The sequence below is a fragment of the Platichthys flesus genome, chromosome 1 (assembly GCF_949316205.1).
Source record: "Platichthys flesus chromosome 1, fPlaFle2.1, whole genome shotgun sequence".
NCBI classification, from domain to species: domain Eukaryota; kingdom Metazoa; phylum Chordata; class Actinopteri; order Pleuronectiformes; family Pleuronectidae; genus Platichthys; species Platichthys flesus.
Window position 1 is genome coordinate 17,430,958 of NC_084945.1, and position 27,081 is coordinate 17,458,038.

Genomic DNA, 27,081 nt, shown 5'->3' on the forward strand with positions numbered 1-27,081 from the left:
GCTGTTCATATAAACACTCAGAATTGAATTTGTTTCTTTCACATTACATAAACGAAGGTAACTGTCAGCTGCAATATATTTAAGTGTGTGTGTGTGTGTGTGTGTGTGTGTGTGTGTGTGTGTGTGTGTACCTGCATGCCACAGATGGGGTCCTCGCACAGGTACACTCCAGGTGACTGTCCATCCTGTAAACTGCCAGTGGCCACCTCAGACAGCAAGTCCTTGAGGTTCTCCTCTTTTCCCCAAACCTACACGGACACACAAAATTTACAAAGTGTCTCCTAAATTGATTTATGTTTGAAAGTGCTCCGACCGGTCATACAGGCAATGCTTATTAAAGAGCAATGATTACATGTGATGGCAACAGTTAAAATTCGACACAGAAATTAATCTCATGATGACACTACTCTGTTAGCACTATAGTCTTCAAAAGGAGACAAGCTGTATTCTCCTCTCTTCATTGTCTGGTTCAGTAAGAGCACCAGTTCAACACTGCCAGGATCGTTTCAAATCAAAGTCTCATTGGAGGCACTGACCTCGACTGCAGACACACGAACAGAGAAGCGAGCTCCTGTCTTCTCCTTTCTCTCATTGATGAGTTTAAAGAGCCAGGAGATGGCACAGGGGATTATACCCAGAGTCTGAAGAGAGTCGTCGCGACCCATCATTGTGTAGGATTTACCTGTAAGAGACCAAACAAGGTTCATCAGAAAAGAGCATATAAAAAAGGGAAATCAAAGCACTTTATGAATAGATCAGTGTGTGATGTGTTTGAAAATGCATATGCACATGATAGGTGCCTGTGAGTCACATAAGGATGATCCGAACACACACACACACATACACCTGCACTGATTGCCAGCAGTTGGAGATCAAACACACATCGACACAAAGCCATATGTCTCACTTAACAATCACAACCGACTCAACACTTATGCAGAAATAGAGGACATCAAAAGCCAGACTGCTGTGATGTAGTCTGGAGAAATGTGCGTGATTTGTTCTGAGATGGGGACGGAAGGAAGGTTGTCAGCTGCACTATAATTCTACATGGTTCTCCCTCGGCGTTCCCTGGAGCTCCGTGACGTACTGTGAGAACAGAGGTACATTCCATGATTTACCGCAAAAAAAACATTCTAAAACCGGGATGTGAATTATTAAACACAATTAGGCAAGAGGGCTGTGTTTAGAGAGAACAGGTTTATACCATTATAGTGGTGTTTATATGATGTTGAAACGTCCACTAAAGCATGAGGTCCACATTGTTTTACGCAGAGACATAAAATGTTGTAGAAATGCTCAATGTGGCGAATGGTTATATTGAAATAACTAGTTTAAAGCAACACTGGGGTCATTCACTTTGATTTAACAGTTTTCCAGTGGGTTTCTTTGTGTTTTACAAGTCAGATGGACTCCCCCAGTTCTAATGGCTCTATGAAGTATCACTAACCACAACTGCAGAGCATTTTAACAACCCTCCTCCCTATGTTTTTTTTCTCCCTCTTGGGCTCATCTCTATGTGAGAAGGTCTTAAATTACTAGTCTCTGGGAGTATATGTCGAGTTCTGCAGTGTTTCCTTCTCTTCTGGCTCTCACGGGCTGTCAAGACACCACCGACTCACACCACATTGCAACACAGTGTCCGCTACAGGCAATAAAGCTGTGTGTGTGTGTGTGCCCCCTTGTCTCTGTGGTCGATGTATATTCCCAGTAATTGGTCTCATCACACAGAACTGCCGATACTGTCAGAGAGAAAGTGACCGGAGTGAGAATGTGAGCAGCGGTGTATCATGAGTTCAAAGACATGAGCTCACACAAGGCTACACGCACACACACACACACACACACATAGCCATACACACTCATACACACAACACTCATCATTCCTCAAAGATGATCCGTTCAAGGCCAGTCATCAATAACAGATTTCAAAAATCATCAGACACGATTTAAAGCCAGAGGATTCAATTACGTCGCTCAAGTTCATCCATTTATTTCAGGATCATTTGGGCTTTTATTACATTTTCCCCCTCAATGAAAAACTTGTTACTCTTTGTGAATGAGTGCATGTGTGTGTGTGTGTGTCTGAGTGTGTGTGTGTGTGTGTGTCTGAGTTTGTATGTGTGTGTCTGAGTGTCTGAGTGTGTGTGTGTGTGTGTGTGTGTGTGTGTGTGTGCTTGTGTGTGTGAGAGTACTGTCTAGTCCCACATCTGTGCCTACAGCCAAGGGGCCACAGAACCAAAGATAATTGCTTATGTGTTACTCACCCAATTTTAATTAGAAAAAAAAAGTCAATGCTGTAATAATGCAGCCTTATTAAGACCCCTGGCTTTAGGTGCAGCTATATCACACATAATGATCTCAGCCATTAAACTGAAACCAGGAAGGTCAGGACCACTACAAAGCATTAATATGATAGTAAAATTGATTGAAATAGCAAATTGTCTATGATGGATTTCTCCATTATGTAAAAGCTTTAGCACCATCAGATCCTAAGACTCTGTATCATCCAACACAATCAGACTCTGTCTCTTTTCGGGGGGCGTATGAGGCATGATGTTTCCAGTCATATTATACAGTATGAATCATTTTCAACGTGTCATTATTTGACAACACAGTGAAAACACATGGACATGATGATTTGCACATATTTACTATTGATGTTGGCATACGTATCAGAGAGAGGGGAAACCAATCCAAATCTAGAATTTGTGGGAGGGGGAGTGAATAGTATTCGTCTCCGTATGTTGTTCCTGCAATATGCTGGTGACCTCCAGGGTGCAGAAAAAAACCTCTCACCCAATGTCAGCTGAGATTGGCTTCAGCTCCCCCTCAACCCTCGAAGGATAAGCGGTATAGCTAATGGATGGGTATCTATGTCTTCTTGTGCCTATTGTGTCTGCTGTAGTTTGGTGCACTCAGGGTGTTCCTGTACAATGATATAAGATTATTACCGACATTATGGACATGCTTACTTTTATAGCTTTTTGAATGTCCTCTTTTTGCATATAGTACCGAGCATGGAGTGTACAGCAGAGAGAGGATAGAAAACAAGGGGAAAGACAGGTGGAGAATGAAAGTAAAGGTCCCCAGCCAGGCATTGCAGTTTATGAGGGCAAATTGAAATGATGATCTATACCTTAATGTGTGTTTCTGAAATGCTACCTGTCTAAAATCTGACTGATCAGCAAATTAGGGGTGCTTGTGGCTCAGGAAGTAGGGTGGGTCTTCCACTAACCAGAAGGTCAGTGGTTCGATCCCCAGCTCCTCTATTCTGAATGCAAAAATGTCCTTGGGCTAGACACTGAACTAAGCAGCTGCAGTGTGTGAGTAATGTGTGATAGAGAAGGTGCAGTGTATAAAGGTGCTGTATGAATGTGTGTGTGAATGGATGAATGTGGCTTGAAAAGTGTGGTGCAAAGTCAAAAAATGACCCTCTAAACATAGAATGATCACCTCCAATTGAGCACAGCCTCATGGGATTGCCCAGAACTATTACATATTTATAATTTGATTTGACTTTCCAGATTTGGCCGAGGACCATCTCCCTGGAGTACAGTGGTTTGCATGTTGGTTTACACATAAACTATCATGACTGTTTGATCTCGTAGAAACAGAGCTCCCTGTTGAACAGCAGCATTTTAAATCTCCGCCAGCAGCTCAAGGGGACTTGGAGCCTCCAACTGGATATATGGAGATCACACGCTGAGTAGGATAATGCTGCTTGAATGTACAGGGATAAACACAACAGGGGTGGAAGAACATGTTGGTGTCAATGTGTGTGTGTCAGTGTGGTGGGTCTTTGTGTCACTGCATGTGTATGGGTTCAGACGTGTTGCAGTGAGCAGCGAGAGGTCCTGACCCTTTTTAAGACAGCTTCTCTAAAAACCCAGCTTCAGAGGGATTAGTGAGAGAGAGCGAGAAGAAGACAGAAACACAGACAGAGCGGAGTGAGAATGCTTTCAGCTCCAGCAGACACTAATCCTCCTCTTTCTCTCTCTGATAGACGAGGGCCAGCGGAGAGACAGCCAAGTGAAAGACTGACAACACTGGCGGTCAGACAGACACGCTGAAGATGATTCACAAGCTGCACACGCTCTGACGTTGCCCGCCCGTGTCCATGTGTGTGTGTGCGAGCGTTACCCAGCTTGGAGTGTCCAAAGCAGAAGACACAGCCATCTGCTCCATTCACCACCGACTGAATCACCTCGGCAACCGTCCCCGCACACACCTCCGCCTAGCAACAGGCAGATGGAGAGAAAGAAAGAGAAGTGAAGAGATATGTAGGAAGAGGGCAAATAAAACATCTGCGATCCATTCGAGAGCTGGTGCAGTGGTTTTGCCTCAATCGTTTCAAAACTCTTACGGCAGCAGTGAGATACTGAATGTTATGTTCAACCTGACTCTGTTCTAAGGTCTTTACATTTGACTCAGACAGGGTTTATGCAGGCATCAATTTAAGAATTTTTGAGACCATAATGAATAAAACTTAAGACCTATGTAAAGTGCGACAGATCGGAACGTATATAAAGTCCCAGAATTACACATTTGCTCTTATTTGAAGATACAGTGAAGTAGCGAAGGAGAAAAGATATCTCTCGAAACGCCAAGTTATCTCTCAAACTACAAGTATCCATCGTCTTACCTACAGCCAAACCGAGTGTCCTAAAATAAATTACGATCAGCCTATTTGCAGACAATCGGTTATGAGTTGGACGTTGGTCTTGTTAATAGTTATATCACAGCATGTAATATCTGTATAAATGCAATACAACATATGGAGACATAACAATCTATGCAAGTGCAAGGGAAGTGTTTTAAAATAACATAAACATAATTATTTTCCATTACAATTCCCAAAAAGCAAACACATAAGATACTTGACAATAATTTTCTATTTTTGATGACTTTCTATTAGGTGCAGTCTTTTCATATTTAGCATGCAGACGTAATGGTATCAGTCTTCTCACCTAACTGTCTGCAAAATATTTCATATTCCCCAAAATGTTAAACTATTGCTTTAATACTGATTTCATTTAAAAGTTTGTTGATGCTTTCTTAGCCGAATGAGAAATATTGAAGCTGGCAGAAACAGGGGTGTAATTTAAGCCTGTATCTTTCTTAATGTACTTTGCTGTTGTTTATATAATGTCGTGAAATCCTCCTATCAAAATCACCACCAATGCCTTCTTTTACATCGTGTCTCTAACCTGTGATGCATCAGAAGGGAACGCAGCATCAAACGTGAACATCTTTGGCGGGACCTGATTGGCTGCTGCTTTTTTCTGGGAAGCGGCGCTTGCCGTCTGATTGGTTGCCGGGTCCATTATGGTGATTTGTTTTTTCCTGGGATCCACTTTGAGGAAAGAGCTGGACTCGGCGGCGTCCAACTGAGACACTGGGCACACCCGCACCATCACTTTCACCTGAAGGTAAGAAAAGACAAACTTCTACTTTAGAATTAAGATTAAGATTAAGATTAAGATTAAGATTCCATGGCATAAGACTGCAGTCAACAGGCAGAGGACACAGACGTACATTCACAAATGAAAACAGTCCACGCAGACAGTCAGACCTCAATGACAGACCTCAATGAAAATGGATGAAATTAGTTTTTTGTGACGGACACGCAGCATCTTCAAACTTGATATTACTACAGGATTGTTGCTTGAAGGCATTTTAACCTATGTGCATATTACCTTTGACAAGACTCCCAAAGATCCCCAACATTCAGCTTTATACTTAAACAAGTACATACACACTCTTTCTCTCTCATCACCTTATTCACCCAAAGTGCTTCTCCCTCCCTCCTCCCATCTACTAACACCCGTCAATCTTTCGTTATCTCTCTCTGCCTCTATCCTAAATCCCTTCTTCTCCCTCTCCTCACCCACCCTCTCTCTCTACTTTCAGCTCTCTGCCACACATCAAAAGCCTGAAGTGCAGGAATCCTGTTTTAGCCCTTTCTCCTCCACTTCCTTTCCTCCCACTCCTGTCACAATGTGTTAGCAGCCACAATTTACCGCTTGACAGCTGCTGTTGTTTTCTTTGATATCGGAGGAAGCAAAACGCTGCGTCATCACATCTGAGTGCGCTACAGAACATTTTAACACATAAACAACTCTTTTTCCTGTCAGTTAAAGATGTGTTAAAGTTTGAAGTATTTTCCAGCAGTTTATTATCTCTCTCTCTCTCTCTCTTACTCTGCTGCATTAGCTTATCTTCGAAACTCTCGCCCATTTTCTCTCTCACTGCCCGTATCCCTGATTCAGTCCATCTGTCAGGTGCCTCAGCATTATCCAGAAGATTTACTCCAGGTTTTACCCTCTGACAATTCAGAGAATAGCTTAGGTGAAGTAAATGATTGGCACAGAGTGTCCGGTACTGTTAGTGATTTATGATTCAGTCTTTACTGCAACTGTCTCGGGGAGCGATCCGAGCCGCCCTGATCATCAAATATGTTTGATAGTTACACTGGGACACTGGATGGATTCTAATGTGTATGGGGATAGTAATAAAATATCTGAGTCTATTTACTTTTAAGAGTTATGGTCTATTTTGAAGACTGGCACTCTGTCAGCCTTAACGTCCTTTTACACTTTTGCACATCTCCCCTCTAATTTCAATGCCACAGAAGCCATGTGATGTTCATGTGTTGTTATCTTGAAATATGTACAAATTACTGCCTGTCACACACTATTTATTCCTGTATTGATTCTTCAGATGCAGTAAAATGCAAAAACTGAAACAAAGAATTTTAGGTTCCTGACAATAAAAGCAACTTGAGACTGCCACAAGTCAAAGGGGTCTAATCTTTTTTAAGAACAGTTTATCTTATCTGCTTCACACTTGGCATGTGTATTGTCGTGGACCCAAGGAGGTGTAGTGTCAAATTTGGTGCGATTTGGACACGTGGGATGTTCAACATCAATAAACATTGGACAAACAGGTGTCTAGCAGCGTAGTCTGGGACAGCGCGTTCATGACAATGGGCATGTTCGTGACAGTGGCAACGATAACCGTCCCCCAGTGTGACGGTTCTGTGTACTGAGTTGAGCTTCACTGAACTTTGAATAAACAGGTGGACAGCTTTTTGAGTCCGAGTCCAGCTGCCGGTCTTTACCTGCTTGAGCTCAATAACTTCAGGTCACTTTTACAGTTTCAGAATCACAGCTGTAACCAGTATCACCCCAGGCGAAACCATAAGTGGTAATCTAACACTGTGATCCATGAAATCAAATTAAGTTATGTAAAATGTAAAGACAAGAATGCAACCAGCTCAGCTTCTATAGTTGCCTCTCTTACATGAGTGATGACCATAGTGTGAAATCGGTTTCAGTGGAAGTTCATGGTAAATTAGGTCCAGCGCTGAAAGCTGTCAGCACAAAATGTAAAGACGTTTTTTGGATAGAGAGCTTAAGGCACGACTTAAGTGTAGGGCTGAACGTCTCACAAACAGCAAAGCAGCTGACAGTATAGAAGGTACAGACTGACAGGCAGAAGATTTGCAGTTTCTCATCCTTACATTCTATGACTTCACAGAAATCCCACTGACGCATCATTAGTTTTGGCCCTGGTGAGACTCTGGGTCTCATTTGGAGAGAAGTTGTGGTCCTCAGTCCTGGAAATGATACACGATGGACCAAATGCCCAACTTTAAATGAGGGTATCTGTATGTACCCTGCATTTCCCATTGTATACTGGGATAGATAAAGGATAAGTGTGGTATAGAGGGTAAAAGAGATGGAGGGATACATAGATGGAGAGATGGATGTGAACGACTAAATGTCACATCTATTAAGGGATCCGGACCCAGCAGGAAAATCTCAGTGACTCTACATGAAATTACTAATTGTGTGTTAATTCGACCGCAGTGGGCATTCAGGGTCATACTAAAAAGTCTGTCAAAGCAATTTTTACGAGTTTCAAACCATGTGCTACCTTAACAATAGATTTATTTCACGAGGGCACAGAGGAGCAGGTTAGATGAAAAGACTGTGTTTATGTGGCTCCTAAGAGAGGAGGAGAGAGAGGAGGAGAGATCTTTTTTCCTTTTGTGCTTGTTAGCACAGATGAATCATCGTCTGAAGTGTGATTCCACACATGCGCCTCCAGTTAAGCACCACCATGGGATTACGAATCGTACAGTAATCCCAAAACACTCCAAACCCCAAATGTGCTCCGAGATAGAGGATTCGCAGGATGAAAAAGGACTGTGAGTATATGTTTATTTACATACAGATCCATTAGCTGCCAACAAGGATGTGATCAGAAGTAAAAATGTGAGAAAGGAAGAAAGATTATAAAGAATAAGAGTCTTTGGATTATGTAATGTCTGTCAAATGCTGCAAATACACTGCAAACTTTGAGTCACATTTGATTTCTACAGTATAAAGGATTATTTTGTATCGTCCACTACTTAACTATGTTTCTAGATAACAACATAATTGCCAATGTAAAACAAGAAACCAAATTATCTGTCCTTCTTTGTACAAAACAATTGCTACGAATTATTTTATTTCCATTTTACAACCAGAACAAGGTCATGTCATCCTGAATGAACTCACCTAAAATGATAACTGAAAAAAGCATAAAAGCCTACTGGTAATATACTGACAAGTAATGAGCACAAAGACAAATATCATACTAATAACTCTTATTGTGTTGCTGTTTTATTCATATTTCTCTCTCTTTCTCTCTCACAGAACACATTAACAGTCTTTCCTTTGGTTGCATCATCCCATCGCTATGGGCCATTTAGGAGAGTTGATTCAATGAATTGTATGAGTGGGTGAGTGTGCATGAGAGTGTTTGCGTTGAAGCCTTTGTCAGATGGAGATAATTACACGTGTGTAAATATAAAAGTGGGTCTATCGATGAGGACGTGAGATAAACTGAGATTCCCCTGGAATACAATAAACCTGTGACCTTTGTGACCCAGGAAATCTAAGACACTAAGCTTCACTGGCAGGGTCAAGAGTTTGTGTTGAAAACAATCCCATACCTCTACACACACACACACACACACACACACACACACACACACACACACACACACACACATACAAACACCATTCGGTGCTACGCCCTCTCCTGACCCCAATAAAAGAGCCCATCATATCAGTAAGAGCCTGCAGGGAAGGATTTCACCACTGCACGCTTTACAAGGTATAACTCATAAAGTCTTCCCCCCCGAGAGCTCATTTCTTCGTTATGTCAGGTGAGAGGGTTGCTGGTGATTGTGTATGTGTTTGATGAGAAATAACAATACAATGCCGTTCCTTGTCCAGCCTCCTAAATATTGAAGGCGCATGTGAAAAGGCAAGACTTGACCTCCATTACCCTTTTATCTTCAAACTGTCAAAGCATTGTGGTGATGATCACCAAACAATATCAAGGAAATTGATATGTCAGCAAAATCAGAGCCACTGTGTGTCGTGTCATTGTTCTGCACGACGGAGCAGAATCGACATTACTGAAACGCATATAAACAAACCAATACAGTGTCTGTTCTACATCTGCCTGTTTTCTTTACCCTGTGATTTCACACAGTCCATTTCTATCTACATCCCTTCATTCCTCTCTTCTCTTCGTTTACATTCACTAAAATAAAGATTAAGATTAAGATCCATTTATTAGTCCCAAACACATGCACAGACATGCAAAGGCACACTCATGCAGGTAGGGAAATTTAACCTCTGCTTTTTACCCATCTGGTGCAGGACACACAGAGCAGTGAGCGACCATGTACGGCGCTCGGGGAGCAGATGTTGGGTTGAGTAAGGTGCCTTGCTCAGGGGCACTAGACAGGGTAGGGAGACTCTTGAATTTTTGGACAGATCAATCCAGGTTCGTCTTTTGTTGTCTCTCCGTGGAGTCGAACCAGAGACGAACCAGAGACCTTCTCTGCCCATAGTCCAAGTTTCAGCCACTAGACCACCGCCTCTCCCAATTGTTCTCTCCACCCTCCTCTCTTTCACGACACATTCTGTATAGACCTCTCCCTTCTTCTGTCTCGTTCTGTTTGACAGAAATTGCTCGACATCACTGTCTGCTCCATTCTCTCCCTTCTCTTTCTGTCCCATCTCCATCCCATCATCCAACCTCCTCTCCTCTTCCGACTATTTCCATTCTTTTCTCTCTCTTTTTTCTCACGCTTTATGCTGCAGTGAATACTGATGCAAGTCGGAGAGATGTTAAGAAGAAAAATAATGGTGTGAGGGCGTGAGATGCGAGAAAGTTTGTTTGAATGTGTCTGTGTGAAAACTTCTGCTTGCTTTGGAGAACAACTGTTATCAATGTTCTGAGTCTGTTTATGATTCCTTGTTTTAACATACGAAATCACAGGCTGTGTTTGACCTCCAGGTCTGCTGATCACACCTGGAACAGCTTGGAGGTTCATTACCGTGCTCAAGGGTACACACTATGACAGATGTCGAGGTAAGGAGTCGTTTTTTTTTTCTTCCCCCTCAGCAGAACCTCACGCACCACTCAGGCACAATGAAGTGTTTGAGCCAATTTCAGTAAAGGAATTCACCTAAACAGCAGCAAGCAACCCTGAGCCGAGCTGAGATCGTTCGATTGCCTCTCACAGCAGTGCTTCATTGCTATTGGCTGGAAAATCAATAGGACTGAGACTGAGGTCTAATTGGTTCCCAAACACTGCAGAAACATACATCTGGGAAAACATACACACAGCGATAGATACAAATACCATACGGGAAAAGCAAGATCAGGCTCCAGTCAATCAGTTCTAATTTTAACTAATTTATTCATTCCAGCTCAGTTGTCGGTATCAGAAGATCCGTGGTGGCTGTTCTCTGATAGACGCACTGCAGGGTTTTACAATGCTGGTGTATGAATTTGTAATCCAACAGGGATGAGCTTCAATTTGACCCAATAGATGCCTCATTTAAGAGAGATGGTGAAATAACTGAATATTGTAATTTTGGGTAACATTTTGTCAAATTAAATTGAATCTTCAACAAAATACATTTGCATTTTGTTCACAAGTGACTAACAATATCGAAGCCTGACGAAGTCCCATTCATCCACTCACACACACACTGACACACAATCATACAGCGCACTTCTATTTGCAGCTCTTCCTCTATCACACATCACCAGCAAAACCATCAGAGGCAATTTGGGGTTCAGTATCTTGCCCAAGGGCACTCGCGGGCAAGGCAAACAAGAAGAGCTGGGTGATCAAACCACCAACCTTGTGGTAAGTGTCTTTACTTACTAATCCACCTGATCCACAGCCAATCAAGTATTTATGTTAAAGTATAGGACTGCTGATATTCTTATATTATGATCAGTTCAGTAGGAATGAATGTACTTGGGCACAGACACAGAAAAGTCCAAGGAGACAGACCAACAGGTTGGTTTGGGTCCTTTTATTGAATTTGCTGAGGATAAGTAAATACCAAAGGCAGATCAAACCCAGGCCTGACACTGATGACCATCGCACTGTGAGCAATAACTGAAAGGTATGTACACAGTGTTAGTAGCCCAGTATATAGTCACCTATTGGGAAGCTGAGTATTTGATGATGCACTCTCTCTGAACCTCTCGCTCATATTATTCAGCTGCATAGTGCAAAGGCGAGAGAATGAATAGAAATGTTGATATCCCCGTCTGAGAGCAGCAGTGAATTCTTAATGCAAGATCCAAATACAACATAATACAACAATATATCAGGTGTCTGCAGTACAGGTAACAAACAAATGATTTAGGATAAGTGCGTAAAAGCACAGAGGTTTATCGCATTCTCCTGTCATACTACCATTACATTACACTACCAAATCCCATGCTCAGGCAATGCCAACACTAACAGCATTAATATTTCAGCCACGATTCCCACAGACTCATTCACTTGTTTGGATACAAGACGCACAATTACACACAGGCTGGCATGAAAACACACAAATGTCCGTGGAAAATGCAAGTGCTCATTCATGACACAAACGCACACAGCTTGTGGCCTGAGAGGGATCGTAGCTGCTATTAAAAATTGATTAGCTGCCATGGTATCACTTTCCCCCAAGGTCAAGTCGCAATATGTATGGTGTGTGTGTGTGTGTGTGAGTTTGTGTGCATAATGCTGTCTGCAGATGATGAAAGAGGTGGGGGGAAAAGCTACCACAGTCTTTCACTGGCATTCAGACATGGAGAGGAGCAGACAGGGCAGTGATGAAGCGATGGAAGAGGGAGACAGTTTATCTCACCGTTTGTTTTGTGTGGCAGCGTGTGTATATGCAGTGATCTCCTGCGAACCAAATACTTCTGTGATTTGTCCTTTTACATGTCTTTAACTGTAAATAAGCACCTGTAATTACTGCTGGGCTATATGATGATTTTACGTTTCGATTCATCTTGAAGACGTCACTGATCTAATCTATATTACTGTCTACGGTGGGATTTCAAAGTGATAATACATTCACATCTAATACACATGCTCCCCGGCAGTCGGTGGCCTGAGTGGAGGATTCCCAGCTGGCTGATTAATGTGAGACGGAGCTTGCCATCAACATGTAGCGGCACCATGTACAGAAATAACAGAGGGGAGTTGGACATGCAGATGCCACTCAGACAGATCCAGCGCGGGATTCTATTAAATTCAACATCCCTAAAGGGAACAAGGCTGACTCTCACCATCTCTCTCTCTTTGCAACACACACACACACATGCACACATGCACACACAGCAAGACATCTGACCTGTGCAGGTGATTTCCCTCTGGCTTTAAATGTGATGTCTCAATCTGTTTTCTGCCGTATTAACATCAGGGAGAACACTAACCCCCCCCTCCATCACACTTGCAGACAAGCCCATGTATTCTGCAGGATGTATCATACACACTTCCACCAGGGGCTTTGCTGCCTCCTTGACATCTTTCATTGTGCGCTATAATCCTACGAATTTGTGAGCATGCAAGCCAGTGAGCGAGTGTGAATCTGTGCAAATGCCATTTCAGCAGGGAACCGACCCCCACTGCAGGTGACATTTTTACTGGGGAAATGTCACCACAGCCATTTTCTTCTTCCCATATGTTTGTGTGTGTGTGTGTGTGTGTGTGTGTGTGTGTGTGTGTCTGCACATGCATAGGTCTGGATGCGAGTGTGCTTGATTAGGTCTTGGCAAGCGTCAATCGATTTCACAGCACAGGCTTGCTGGGGTCCAAATACCAAAATATCTCTCCGCCTTGGTAGAATTTCCCCTGCTTCTTTTAGTACATGTTTCACTTGAAACCACAGCAATGACTGCAGAATTAAATATCAGGAATTGGAGAATTTGCATTGAGTAACTTGGCTTAGCAAACATCCCAAATTTCACCTAGTAGACACAAAATGTCTGTAAGAAAGGGTGCTACAGCACAGACTCTGGCTCCAAATGTGCAAGATGGCAGCGTTTGTAAGTGTGTCATCCATCTTTTTGTACAATCTATGCTTAATTACAGGTGGGAGTAGGTATGCGAGTGGTACGGACATTCTCATCTAACGCATTTCCTAAAAGTTCACAATCCTTGAACAATCAAATAAAGAGAAATAACTACATTTTTACACAGACTGGCTTGCTTTTCTTGGTTTGTCAAAGTTGATTGAAGGTGAGCAGTCTACCCGCAGGACCACAGGAAGTTAAAGTGGATTTGCAATTGAGATGACGGAACACTGTGATTAAAGATCCCCAGTACCACAGATGACACCAGAATGGCGGCTGTGAGAAGTCCACATGACTGTGAGGAGGACGGTGTTTGATAGATGTAATTAAACAGCAGTAGTAGCAGACATTTGTACGCAGCAGGGCGGGCCAGACAAGATCACAGAGGCTCATAGTGGGATTAAACAGAAGCCAGGAAGGAAACAATGAGACCACAGAGGCACTGTGTGAGGACTGTTTTTTGTGAATATGGTTCCTAACATATTCTGTATGTGTGTGTGTGTGTGTGTTGTTTTTTTTAGTGTTGGCTTGTGTAATATAAGTAATATTATTTGGCTGTTGTGTCTGTGAGCCCTTGTAAATATGTGAGTGTGAATCTGTCTCCCTGACAACTGAGGAGACATCTGTCACCTCCATATGGAGAGAAACAGACAGAGACTCAAAGGAGAAACAAAGAGAAGACTGGGTAAAAATACACAACATAAAATAATCAGCTGCACAAAAACACAATTAATATATTAAACACCTAAACTGAATAATTCCCGGAGAGTTCAAGATTTCAAATATATAAATGCAGCTCTTGAGAAAGCATAATTTTACTCACATGGTACATTTAGTTTAAATACAGATTTCTATGTTTTGTCATAATTTTGTCCATGAATGCTTCATGTATGTGGCTCTAACAATAAATGTTTTATTTACATTCATAAACAACTCACTTTTTTCTACAATTATATCGTCAGTAGTGGACAGTGAAAATGTGGGGTAAGGATCAGGAACCAGATCAAAACACTGTGAGTTTTGGGAATATAGATAAAGTGAATAACTCAAAAACTGGTGCCTGCAGATGGATTTTGCTATATTATTATATGACGCAGATTGTTTTCTCAATGTTTTTCTGAGTGGATGTTTGTTAATGTTATTCTGGATAACTTTAATTAAGGAATATTTTACTACATCTCATTACAAATGAATTTTAATTGACATGAGTCGTTGGATTTGTCCTCTCATCTGGCATTTAATGTTAATGTCACACAACACACACAAACTGTCACACACACTAAACGGTGTGACCCAGTGGCCAAATGGTTAGAGCCACATAACCACAACGTTCTTGGTTTGTTTCCAGCCTCTGTCCCTCTCTCCCCCTTGTTACTGTCTGTTCACTATCCACTGTCCAATAAAGACCCAATTAAAAAAGAAGCATTAGGCTACATGGGGAGAAATCCTAACATATTGCCCAAACACTCACAGACAGACAGGAGCTCACAGACACAATAAGCTACTGTGATGCACTCTTATAATTTAATACTCACACCTACTGTATGTGTGCACGCACATGAAAACACAGCAGGACGTGTGGTGTCCCTGTGAAGCCTCCACTGAAGGATCCTGCTGTTTTGATTTTGTTATCCATTCTCATATATTTTGTCCCATTAAGAAAACACTCACACTCACACACACACACACACACACACACACACACACACACACACACATACACATACGCACACTAGGCCTCACACTCAAACTGTGGAGGAGGGGGCACTAAAAACTCATTACATGGACGATCAATATTGCACACACTTGAGCAGCATGACTCGCCCCCCATCCACAATACACACATGTTTCATCAACCAGTAGCAACGGTGACAGATGACTTTTGTCAGCCTGAGATGTGTTACCGTGGTAACCATTAGGCTACATTTCACTATGGTACAGCGGGGTGACAAACACACACACACACACACAAACCAGTAGACACACACAGACAAACGGCCCAAGGTCATGATAAAATACAACAGCTCAATATTTTGAGCTCATTCCAGTACTTTTCAAAATGCAGTAGAACTTAACTTAAAACCAAATCTCTTAGCTGCCACTAAAACCTGAACACTCAAATATAGGGGTGAGACGTTCAATCTTAATAAAGTTTGAATAAACAGGTGACCAGCATAAGTGACATTGTTGATCGTGACAATGGCTACTTTTGCAGTTCGGGTTCTGCTTCACTGAACTTTGAATTAACAGGGGAACAGCTGTGTGTGTAGCTTCAGGGTTCTGCAGTTGGTCTTTATTAACCACAACTAAATTACTGGAGATCACTTTAGTTTCAAAAAGAAAGCTGCAACCAGCATCACCACAGACCAAGGAAACAGCTTATTCCAAACAGGCATCGCACTGGTTATTAAAATAACAACTAATTGTGCAATAGTCCCTTAGTAATAAAACCTTCCAAATTAACAGGAATTACAATTCAAGTATAAGCCCTTTTATTTCAGCAACAAAATGGACAGGACTAAACATTTCCCTATAAAATAACACAACAGAATTGAATCCAAATTAATTATAAATATAAAGTCAAAACTAAGTATCAAACTTTTGAAAACATTCTATCCCAACTGCTGGCCCTTTTTTAAACCACCTACACGCTATGTTAGAACTCCTTCAAAAATGTATATAGGCCTATACGCATGACGCAGTACACAAATAGTCTAAATCGATTGGCCCTTCTGTCACTAATAACCTGTCCAGCGAAATGAGTCAGTATCGGACCAGTGTCAGTTTCAGATTGGTGCTTCCCCAGTTTAACCCTCAGAGTTTAGATCTACATTATCTAAAAGAAAAACTTTAAAGTCTGATCTGAATTGTTTGCTGCACACATCACAGAGAAAGTGATATTTATGTGTAGGTTATGTGACTGACTAACCTGTAGCTATCAGTCTGCTGTGTAATTTTAAACATATAACATTCAAATGGATTTTAATAGCAAATAAAGTATAAAGCATTAGAATATCCAAAGGTAGTTTATCAACTTAAAGTTAAAGTTTTTTTCCCATTACCTTTCCAAGCCCAGGGGTATCTTTTATCTTATTGGCTGCACGGAGGAGACAGGGTGGAGCTGGGGGAGGGGCCACCACCAGGGCGGAGCTGAAATTGGTGGGAAACAGAGGTGGGTCACAGGACGGTGATGATGTCACTGGGGGGGGGACTGCAGCCGTCTTCTGCTTCTTCTTCTTGGATGCTAAGTTTAACTTTTGTGCAGCTCTGAAGACGAAAAGCAGAGCGGAAGAGGAGAGTCAGTTTGATGACAACATTAAAATCATACTTTGAAAATAAACAACATCAACATTGAATGATTTCAGTGGAGAGATATGCGGAGGAGGAGGAAGGACAGGAAGGACGGTGGCACATGTGCATAACCACATAGGTCTATAATTACATCCTCATAGTTTACCGCAGAACAACCATGGTAAAATGCTAATTGCAGAATAGGACTAGATTATATGCCCTTCAACACACACACACAAAGACACGCACAGACAGACGCACACACACACACACAGCTGCTGTTTACATATGTACCAACATCTGGAAAGGGAGTGGCTCATTTGCTTTCTTGCTCCTCAATTCCCTTGCAGCATTTAGCTCAAAAGTCGGCACAAAAATTATATATATATAATTTAGTGTGTGAGTGTGTGTGTGCATATGCATATATACTCCATCTACTTTGCTCTTAAATTCTCCTTATTCCTCCTCCGCTTTCTACTCCGACTTCTACGTCTCATTTCTTTGTCTTTCTGTTCTCCTCACTCTCTCGTTCCTAACATCAACACAGCAGGTTCTTTCTCGCTGCTTCTCTCAGCACAAAAGTAAATCACGTCTAATTTAAAACCTCCATTTCTTACTCCCTTTCTTTCTCACAAAGCAGAAATATCAGATATATTCAATTCAGAATTTCTGGTTTAACCTGTATTAAGATTTTACAGTAAAGAGACAGTTATTAAAATTTTCTCCGTCTCTGTCTGCTGCATCTTTTGAAAAAATGTCATAGTCAAATGTACTTGTTCATTCTTATGCTTTTATTTTGCCCACTGGTGAATGTTGGCTTGTGTATCATGTGATTGAGCTTGTTGTACTTGATGACTTTTGTGGCCTCCAGGGTTTCTGTTAAAATGATATTTCTTGAGGTAGACCGACTTAATATTCTGGCAATAATTCACCGAAGCGACTGCTGCAATATTTCACTGTATGTGTAAATGTATTTCCTTATCTACAATTGAAGAGGCCACAATTCAAAAGAGCAGAATTCCAGATTTTAGAAAATCCAAACACAGCTTCATTAACAAGACGATGAAATAAAACCTTTCTAAAACAGCCCTGGCAGGGATTCCTGCTCTGTTCAGCTTTAATCTATCCTCACATATATTTCTAAGATTATAAAAAGAGAGAGAGAGGACCTTGTGCCCTGAAACACTCTCCGTCAAAGAGCCATATTCTCACACCATTGGCTTTCAATTAACTGCAGCAGGTTACAGAAATGAGAGCGAGGAGGGGGGTCGGAGAGAGAAAGGGAGAGAGCGGTAGAGGGAGAGAGAGAGATAAATAGAAGAGGAGGGAGGTGGGGGGAAGAGAGATGTGGATCCAGTGACCCATAGAACGACGAAGCGTTTCACCATTTGACTAGCTCTCCCAGGAGATTTGTGTGTGAATCTGTGTGTGTAGGTGTGTGTTTGTGACCATCAGTGTGAGCGTGAGTGCACACACTGTATGAAACAAAGATCCACGAGACGACCACTAAGTGGTTTTCCACCCTGTGCGAGCTGAGCTTACGCATTTACTGTAGCAAAGGCGATCAAAAGCAATTACAGGTTTCTTATTATATAATTTGAATGCTAAAAACCACACGTGTTGCAGATTATGAAAGACACTGCTATTTGGCAGGTGCATGAATTTACTGCATCTTAAAAATATTAACGGTGTTACTGAGGATTCAGTGAGGGATGTGTCTTAATTAATTTCTAGGTAACAATGGGAACAACATGGCTGCTGCAGCTGCTAGAGATTCATGCACGGCTCCTCTGCTGCTGGAGATCCCTACATGTAGCATGAACACTTATTTCTGCTGGCAGCAAATGTATTTTCTTTTCTTCTGGTAATTTATGACTGAGCTGCTCACTGTGCAAAACCTGTGTCCCATTTTTTTTAGTTGTTGTCAAATCCTTCAGATCGGCCACTCCAATTTTAACCAAATATTTGTCTTCACATTATGTTCTCCCACCCTGACCGGTTTAATCTATGGCACAATTCAAGCATGGTAGACACACACATACACACACACACAACTAATTGGTGGTGTTTAATGACAAGTGGCCTGGGATTTGTCCAAGTGGATCTATTCCAATCAAGCACTGGAGTGAAGGGCACTTGTTATCCATCCATCTACTCCATCCCTCTATCCACCAGCTCTTCCTCTGTTACCCCCTTGTGCTTTTATTTACCTCCCTCCTCATCCATTATACCTCCACTCATGGCTCCACTCCTAAATCCCTCTCACTCTACTTCATCCCTTATTCTTTTCCACTATCTCATTATTTTCATCCTTTGCTGTCTCCCTTTGGCTTCTTCTTCCTCCCTGCCCTCCATATATCCAGCCATCCATCCCACCATCCATTCAGCCTTCCTTACATATATTGATCCCGTCATCCATCCTTGCCTCTCTGCCCCTCTGTGCCTTCATGCGTCTCTTGTTAAAAAGCAGTGCGGGTCACAAATTGTCCAGCCAGTTATACGCTGCTCTTTTGTTTTCTTCTTGCTTGCGCTACAAACTCTAACACTTGATAAACATACACATATACATACACAAACTCCCTTGAATCATCAGACCCACACTCTCACAGACACACAAACATACAAAGCTGATTTACTACTGCTGTCTGTGGATTGGTTGTTTTCTCTGTAGAAAATTACATCCTATTTAACAGGCTGTCACGTGGGGAGAGATATAAGGAGAGAGCGATGGTGTGTGTGTATGTGTGTGTGGTCATTAAGACTGGCATGGACAGACACTATCTATTCATTGACATGTGCACATCCCCTCCAGTTTACACACTTTCCACTTTCTATTACAACACCAGCAGATATGCAGTATTGTAAAATTGAGCCTGAGCAATAAAATATTATTGCATCGTTGTGTTTAACATGGAGTTACAATGTCCACATTAATCTTCAGGCGCATGTGTGTCCTGTACCATATGTGTGTGCTACTGTAGATATCAGACCTGATCACAATAAGTCTGTTAATGAGTTAAACTTAAAATATATATTTTTTGCCACTAGAGTTCTCTAAATCCCGCCAATAAACAAAAGATCGAGTTCGAAGTTTTTCAGAAACAGCCTTGGTGTAGATGGAAATCTACACCAAGGCTGGTGGTGGTATGGACACGAGTCATGAGCAAATCATGTTCACAAATGAGGTAATGTGATAAAGATTAAATCACGTTATGTACCAGACGACAATGAATAATCGGGACCAATGCAAATAGTGGAAGACATAACAGCCGACTGGCTAACTGGCTAGCTGTGTGGTTTTCCTTTGCCCCAGACTTTATAGCAGAGACCGAAGCAGCAGATATGACGCAGTTTAAAGGCGATTAAAATGAAAGGTCCCATTACCTTAAATAAAATTGGGGAATTCTCTGAGTTTGAACGTTGTTGGAAACATTTTGTATATGCAAGTAGACAAGTCGACAAAATATGTTATTATATGTATATATATATTCTTATTCTCTTTCAAAATAAAAGTTGATTGGTTTTAGTTACTGTTAAATTACACATTAGCGACATTAACAGCAACAAGTGCAGTAATGGTGTTATCAGGTCCTTGTTATGCTGATGTATTCACCACTGACCGCAGATTTAAATAATCAATCAACCAGTATTAGTTGTGGTTAATTGGGGGCCAATTATCAAGTGATGGAATATTTATTTTTAAAGAAACAATGGAAAGTGACAGCTTCCCCCTATCGAGCAGCCAATCTCCATCCAAAACAACAACGCCTTCCCAATTCACCAGTTCACTTGGGACCTATTAATTTACTTTGCTACCTGCAACCACGCACACACACACACGCACACACACGCGCGCACACACACACACACACACACGCACACACACACACACAAACACACACACACACACACACACACACACACACACACACACACACACACACACACACATACACAAACACATACACACACAGCCAAATCCCTAAAGGCCCAATCCTCTGAGCATGCAGCAAAAAATTCCTGCACTGATAGAAACCCCCTTCCCCCAGTGGGAAAAACGTACACACACACACACACCTAGGGAAGTACAGCATGTCTCTATCCTCAATCCCAGCATTCCCTGAGGGTCACTGCAGCACTGTGGAGTCTGAGCATTTCTGTGTGAGTGGGACATATACATGGACAGATTGGTACTAATGAAAGATATTACTCACATTCACATTAACAGGGGTAAAGAAAAGGTCAGTGTGGAAACGGAAATATTTTTTAGAGGAGAGAATTGAAGGCCGATAAAGAGCACCGCGAAAAGAAAGAAAGGAGTGAGAGAAAGTAGAGAACCAACGAGTGATAGAGGTGGCAATTAGAGGAAAGCAGAGGAGAGATGTGGAGGTGAGAGAAGAGATAGAAACAGGAGGATCAGGAGGACAAAAGATATCGGGTGAGAGGCGATGTGGCTATGTGTGCAAACAGTGAGCAAGAGGATCTGTGTGTGTGTGCGTGTGTGTGTGTGTGTGTGTGTGTGTGTGTGTGTGCGCGCGCGTGTGCATGTCTGGTAATAAGAGTGTCTGTATGCAGTCCACGTCTGTCAGTAAAGACCTAGACAACCATGGGATTTAGCAACACTGCATGGCTGCATTCTTCGACCATAAACACAAATACACATTCATACACACCTGAGTCAAAAGGTGACACAGTAGGGGAGAGCGGGGTAATGTGGGACTTTCTTACATTTGCTCCCCTCTAGGCGAGCTAAAATGATATATCAGTAAAATGTACACATTTCCCATTACAGTAATTCAGGATGTTTTCTAGCAATGAAAAGGATCAGAATGTCTTCAGGACAAACGGCAGTGAAAATATGATTGTTTTAAAAAACATGGTCTTGTGTCTCACTTTACCCCAGCTAGAGGGTAAAGTGGTCCACTTACTTTTTCCACTTTAAAACTACCATAACAACACATGTTGTAATAGTTAAAATCCCGACAGCTATATTGACAACCACTAACATCGGACTAGTAACAGAATCAGGGGGATTGATCAATTAAGCACATTTATGATTATTATGATTCATGTGATCTCTTGCACACCCTAGCTTACCTGCACATTGTTTCTCTGTCCAATTGGCAGGGACAGGGATATTGTTTTTCTCATTCAAATGCCAGTTCATGGCACTTAACTGGAGCAAGGCCATGGAACTGGTCAGCTAGTTGTTTCAAGTGTTTGGAAGCTCCTCCTCCATCTCATCTGTTAATATTTTCTTTACCTCAGCTACTGCACCCCAGGCTACTGATTTTACTTTCCCTTTCTCTTTTTTCTTTATGAATCTTTTGAGGGTTGTCTTATCAATATTTCTATCCCTTCCAGCTTTTCTTAAGGACTTCTTTCCTTGCATGACCTCAGCGGCTGCACTCTCCATCTCTGTGAGGGGTGTTTGGCCCCAGGTTGTCTTCCTGGTATATAGTTTCTTGGCATGATGGTTTTTCTACAATGTTTATGACATTAAAAATAAAACATATATAATGTAATATAACACTAAAATATGTTTAAGACTAAACTTAACTTGTGCTTCATGGTGGGGTAAAGTGAGACACTGTCCCACTTTCCCACTTTACCCCACAATTAAACTAAACTAAATTGCCAATTAAACTGAAATCCTACCACATACTTGCACACAAGTGACAGGAAAATGCAGGCAAACTGTGTGTGTGTGGATGAAATAATGAGCTCAAAACAAAACAAACACAAATTACACAGCACAGGACGGAAGATCTACTGCACTAACACAGCTTAAAACTGGAGGAGAAAGACTGACTGCCAGATACACTCACCGACACACACATGTCCACTCACTGACACCTGCACCCTTAAACAAAGCCCGCCCTTTCAGTCAGAAGGTGAACGCTCATAAATCGAAGAAGGACAGCTGGTTGTACGTTTGGAATGTCAGGCCAGATGTGTGTGTGTGTGTGTGTGTGTGTGTGTTTGTGTAAAATGGCCTTGTTACCTGACAGTTCAGGGGGTCATAGAGGTAAAGCTACAGAGACAGACTGCGTGCACATGTTTTTGTAAGTGGTCCCATACAATTTATGAGTCAGCTTGGTCGCGAAAGGAGAGGAGAGAGGAGAGAGGAGAGAGGAGAGAGGAGAGAGGAGAGAGGAGAGAGGAGAGAGGAGAGAGGAGAGAGGAGTGGAGGAGTGGAGGAGAGAAGAGGGGTGTGTAGTGAACGTTTGAAGGAGAGGTGGTGGTATCATTTGAAACGTGATTTAAAGCCGCCCATTAGATTTGACGTCTCAGCCCTACTTCAGACACCATTACAAACTCAGTCTTGTGTTAGCCATGAATAATTTATACATTCATTTTGAGCTTCCCATGTTTATTCATCAATAATTTACCCATATTAGCCATGTCTCATTCCTGTTGTGTCCCTGTGCATTTCACTAGATTTAAATACACAGCCCATTGATGACTGCTGACTGGAAAGTTGATTATACACAAACACACCAAAAGATAAGTAATATATATATATGATGGTCTAACATTTTTCAACACCTTCATCTCACTTCATCCTGTTTTTTGTTAACTCGCTCTTTCTCTGTTCTGGCTCAAATAGTCAACTTGAGAGACATTAGCATAACAGATGTCTGGACATTTCAACCTAGAATGAACTATGTCTGATCTTGCAACACTATATTTAATACAAATTATCTTAGTCTCGATGCTGCTAAATCATAGTCTTTGAGAAAAATACAATACCACTGAGGATTGTAGTTTGGTAAGATACAGTTGCTTCCCGTGGCTCTCTTCACGAAAATCCAGAAAAAGCCTGATAGTTTTATCGGTTGGCCACTAAAAAGCAGCCTTTCACAGATACATGGGTATTGGTGTTTATGTGTGCCAATATGCCAAAATATTAAAACTTTTATTTTAAAAAGAAATTAATGCAGGAAAGACATTCATGGTTCCGTCTTCGTAAAGATTTTTTTGTGTTTATTTTCCTTATTCATTACTATATATTGTTATTTTTATGTTTTCTTTTATTTAGATATTTATTATAAGGTTTATAGTTAAACTCTAACAATATTAAACCTCAATAACTCTATTTGTCATAAGGGTTTAAAAATGGCATTTTAGAAATCCCTTCCAATGTATGTTTTAAATATTTATAAAATATATACTTAATCTGCCCATATATTGGTATTAGAAGTTTTCCTCCGAGTCTGTATTAATATCAGCCCCCAAAAATATTGATCAGACTCTAATCCATCAATTTTGCACCTGATCAAGCAGATTATGTGGAGGCCAAATGTAAATTGTCCCTGACCCTGCATGCCTCTGTGTGGACAGATCAGATTGAACCGGACATGCACTGACATGCACCGAATTAGGAAAGTGCTTCACATGTCACCTTCTTCTCTCAGTGGCACTTTGGTGTGAGAGAATCTTACCTGGCAAAGAAAGAGGCAGCAGCAGAGGTGGCGGTCGGTGCTGTGTTGGTGACAGTCTGAGTGTGAGAGGGAGAGTTGGTGTGTGATGGTGAACTGGTGTGTGAAGGAGAGTGTGTGTTGTGGCGGTTCAGGGCAGCTTCAGACAGTCCCTCTCTGGAGGCCTCAGAGATCATCTGGGAGATCTGACGAGAGAGAGAGAGAGAGAGAGAGAGAGAGAGAGAGAGAGAGAGAGAGAGAGAGAGAGAGAGAGAGAGAGAGAGAGAGAGAGGGAGGGAGGGGTGGTAGAGAGCGGGAGAGGGGGAGAGAAAGAGGGAGAGAGAGAGAGAGACTTTTTAATATCACTGACAAAACCAAAACGAGTTAAGAGAATAGATTAGAAATAAATTAACTGTTAAATTGTATGAGGCTCACAGATCAGATATGCAGCTAGGGTGGATGACATTTAAGTGAGACGTTATCTGTGGGTGTGTTTAGTTGTTCCACAGGGATCCACATGCAGAGTGAATAAGGAATAATTAAGTGTGAGTCCCCATCATCATCAGCAATCTGCGGGTGTGAAGATATAAAATCCATAAAAAGAAAGAAGGAAAGAAGAAGGAAAGAAGAAGGAAGTAAGGATGGATGGATGGATGAATAGAGAAAATGTGTTTGTGTGTTCCTTGGTAGACTGAAAGTAAGGATTCCAGTGATCACAGTGAACCAGCAGCACGAATGACTGAGTCCAAGATACACACACACACACGCACACACAAGCACACACACACACACACACACACACACACACACACACACACAATCACACACACACACATGCACACACAGACACACACACACACACAAACACACACACACACACACACACACACGCACACACACACACACACACACACACACACGCACACACACACACACTCCAGCCTCTATTTCTCTCTTTTAACCTAGAGCTTTCTCCTTCTCTGTCACCCTTAATTCTCTTCTTTTCTATTCCCTTCACCACTTTTCTTCAAGCTATTGATTCTCCTGTATTCCCTCTGTCTCTTCGCTCTGCCATCTTAAACTATTTACCTTCGTTTGTCCTTTATTATTGGATCATCTCTGCATTTGTGCTTTATCAGATGCAGGAGAGAAGGACAGTGAGGACAAACAGAGACCTTTGAACTCGGAAGAGATGCAATTTCCTGCCCTGTGCGTCAGTTACTGTAGCAGCAGGTTTACGGTATGAACACAACAGGTTTATATGTGTATGTAAACTTTTGTAAGATTTGTTTTGGGCCTGTTTGCCGTTATTACTGAGGTGATAGTGTAGATATACTGTAGACAGAAAAAATGGAGAGAGAAAGATGAGTATGGCTTACAGCAAAGTCCCTTGACTGGAGCTGAGTGTGGCAATTACATGGTCTGTGCCTCGACCACTGGGCCATGTTGTCTATGTACCTAGAGAACTGAGAGAGTGACCAATGTACCTGGGTCTGTGTAGGTCTGAGCCGGAGCACAGTCAGAGGATGGTTGAGATGGCTGCACTCACACACAAAGAAGAAATTATATGGCAATTTACATGTATTGGATGAGTGTAAGGCATTCGTTTGTAACACGACGTACAAAGGCACGTGTGTTCACGTTTGTGTGTTTGCATACATGTGTGTAGCCAACCCAGTCATGAAATAAATATGGATTATTGATTATAGTTCTTTATGTGCTGCCAGTGGCCAGACGGCCGGCCAACCTAAATCATACCCACACTCTCCGATAAAGGAACTAGAGCTTGTGTGAGAATTAACCTGCGAGCATGCATGTGTCTGCACTTCTATCCACCTGTGTGTATGTGTGTAAATCACCTTCCCTGCGCGTATATATTTACTGCTGAGGGCTCCTGGGGTCCGAGCATGCAGCCCACTGCCTTGATGAATTACCAGTTGTAAATGAGATGCCTCTATAGTTTATCTATGCCTGTGTGCATCTACAGCCGTTTCAAATGCTCAGACTTGGCTCGCTCCCCTTGCATTATTAAAGGAGTCATGAACATATGGAATAAAGGTTCAGTGAGCTACATGGACTACCTGCGCATTTGTGCTGGTTCCTCATTTATCATTGTGAATGGGAGGGGGAAAAGTACTTACACAGTGTAGAAAGAAATGTGCCCACAGAGGGTTGTAATGTGAGCTGAGAGCTGGAGTAGGGGCGGTGAGAGAATAGGTGGCCAGCAGGGAAGGTTCAGCATTCTGATATTAACAATAATTCAGATAAGACACTACCATGTAAACCTTAACTCAAATAAGGCCATACTCAGAATTAGCAATAAACTAATTAAAACACCTGGAGTATTCTAATCTCTTGAGGTCATTATCAAACTATGCTCTGTAACATGTAAACAGGAATAGACCAAGGCTGACCCATTCCCAGGGCTGCTTCAAATGCATCCTTACGTTCCTGAGCAATGGAGGGGCTAACCAGTGGATCCTTGTCAGGACAATCGATCCCAGGATTCAGTGATGAAGCTAATAAGCTAGCTATGTCGATGGCTGAGCTGCAGTAGGTGCAGTACTTTAAAAGGGATAGTTCACAGAAAAATGAAAATTCACTCATTATCTACTCACCACCTTGCCAAAAGTGTTTTGTGGACTCAAACATTTCACCCACCCCTCCATCTGCATAGTGGTGAGAAAGATGAATTTTCATTTTTTACTGAACAATCCCTTTTGAAGTAGCTATTGATGGGACCAGGAAGAGCTGTTAATGCAAATAGGGAATCCTCCATAGACCAAATCATCTCATGTTGACAGGGCCTTCACGGTCTACGTGGATACAAAAATCCAATAATCATATTCACCTTTATAGCATTGTGTTTTATGTGCTTCTCTGTATCTGGCACAGTGGTGTGATGAATGTGTCTCATGCTTCTCAT

At 41.8% G+C, this 27,081-nt stretch overlaps 1 protein-coding gene across 1 annotated transcript in view; it reads right to left on the minus strand.

Annotated features, from left to right (window-relative positions):
• The window catches only part of kif26ba (kinesin family member 26Ba), a 78,210-nt gene that overhangs the window by 19,338 nt on the left and 31,791 nt on the right, over positions 1 to 27,081 (minus strand). The window contains exons 4-9 of the mRNA XM_062387391.1: positions 24,180 to 24,361; positions 16,506 to 16,710; positions 5,211 to 5,426; positions 4,144 to 4,237; positions 537 to 682; positions 132 to 248 (exon numbers count right to left, since the gene is read on the minus strand). Of these exons, the coding sequence (XP_062243375.1) occupies positions 132 to 248; positions 537 to 682; positions 4,144 to 4,237; positions 5,211 to 5,426; positions 16,506 to 16,710; positions 24,180 to 24,361 (960 nt within the window). The remainder of the gene's footprint in view (positions 1 to 131; positions 249 to 536; positions 683 to 4,143; positions 4,238 to 5,210; positions 5,427 to 16,505; positions 16,711 to 24,179; positions 24,362 to 27,081) is intronic.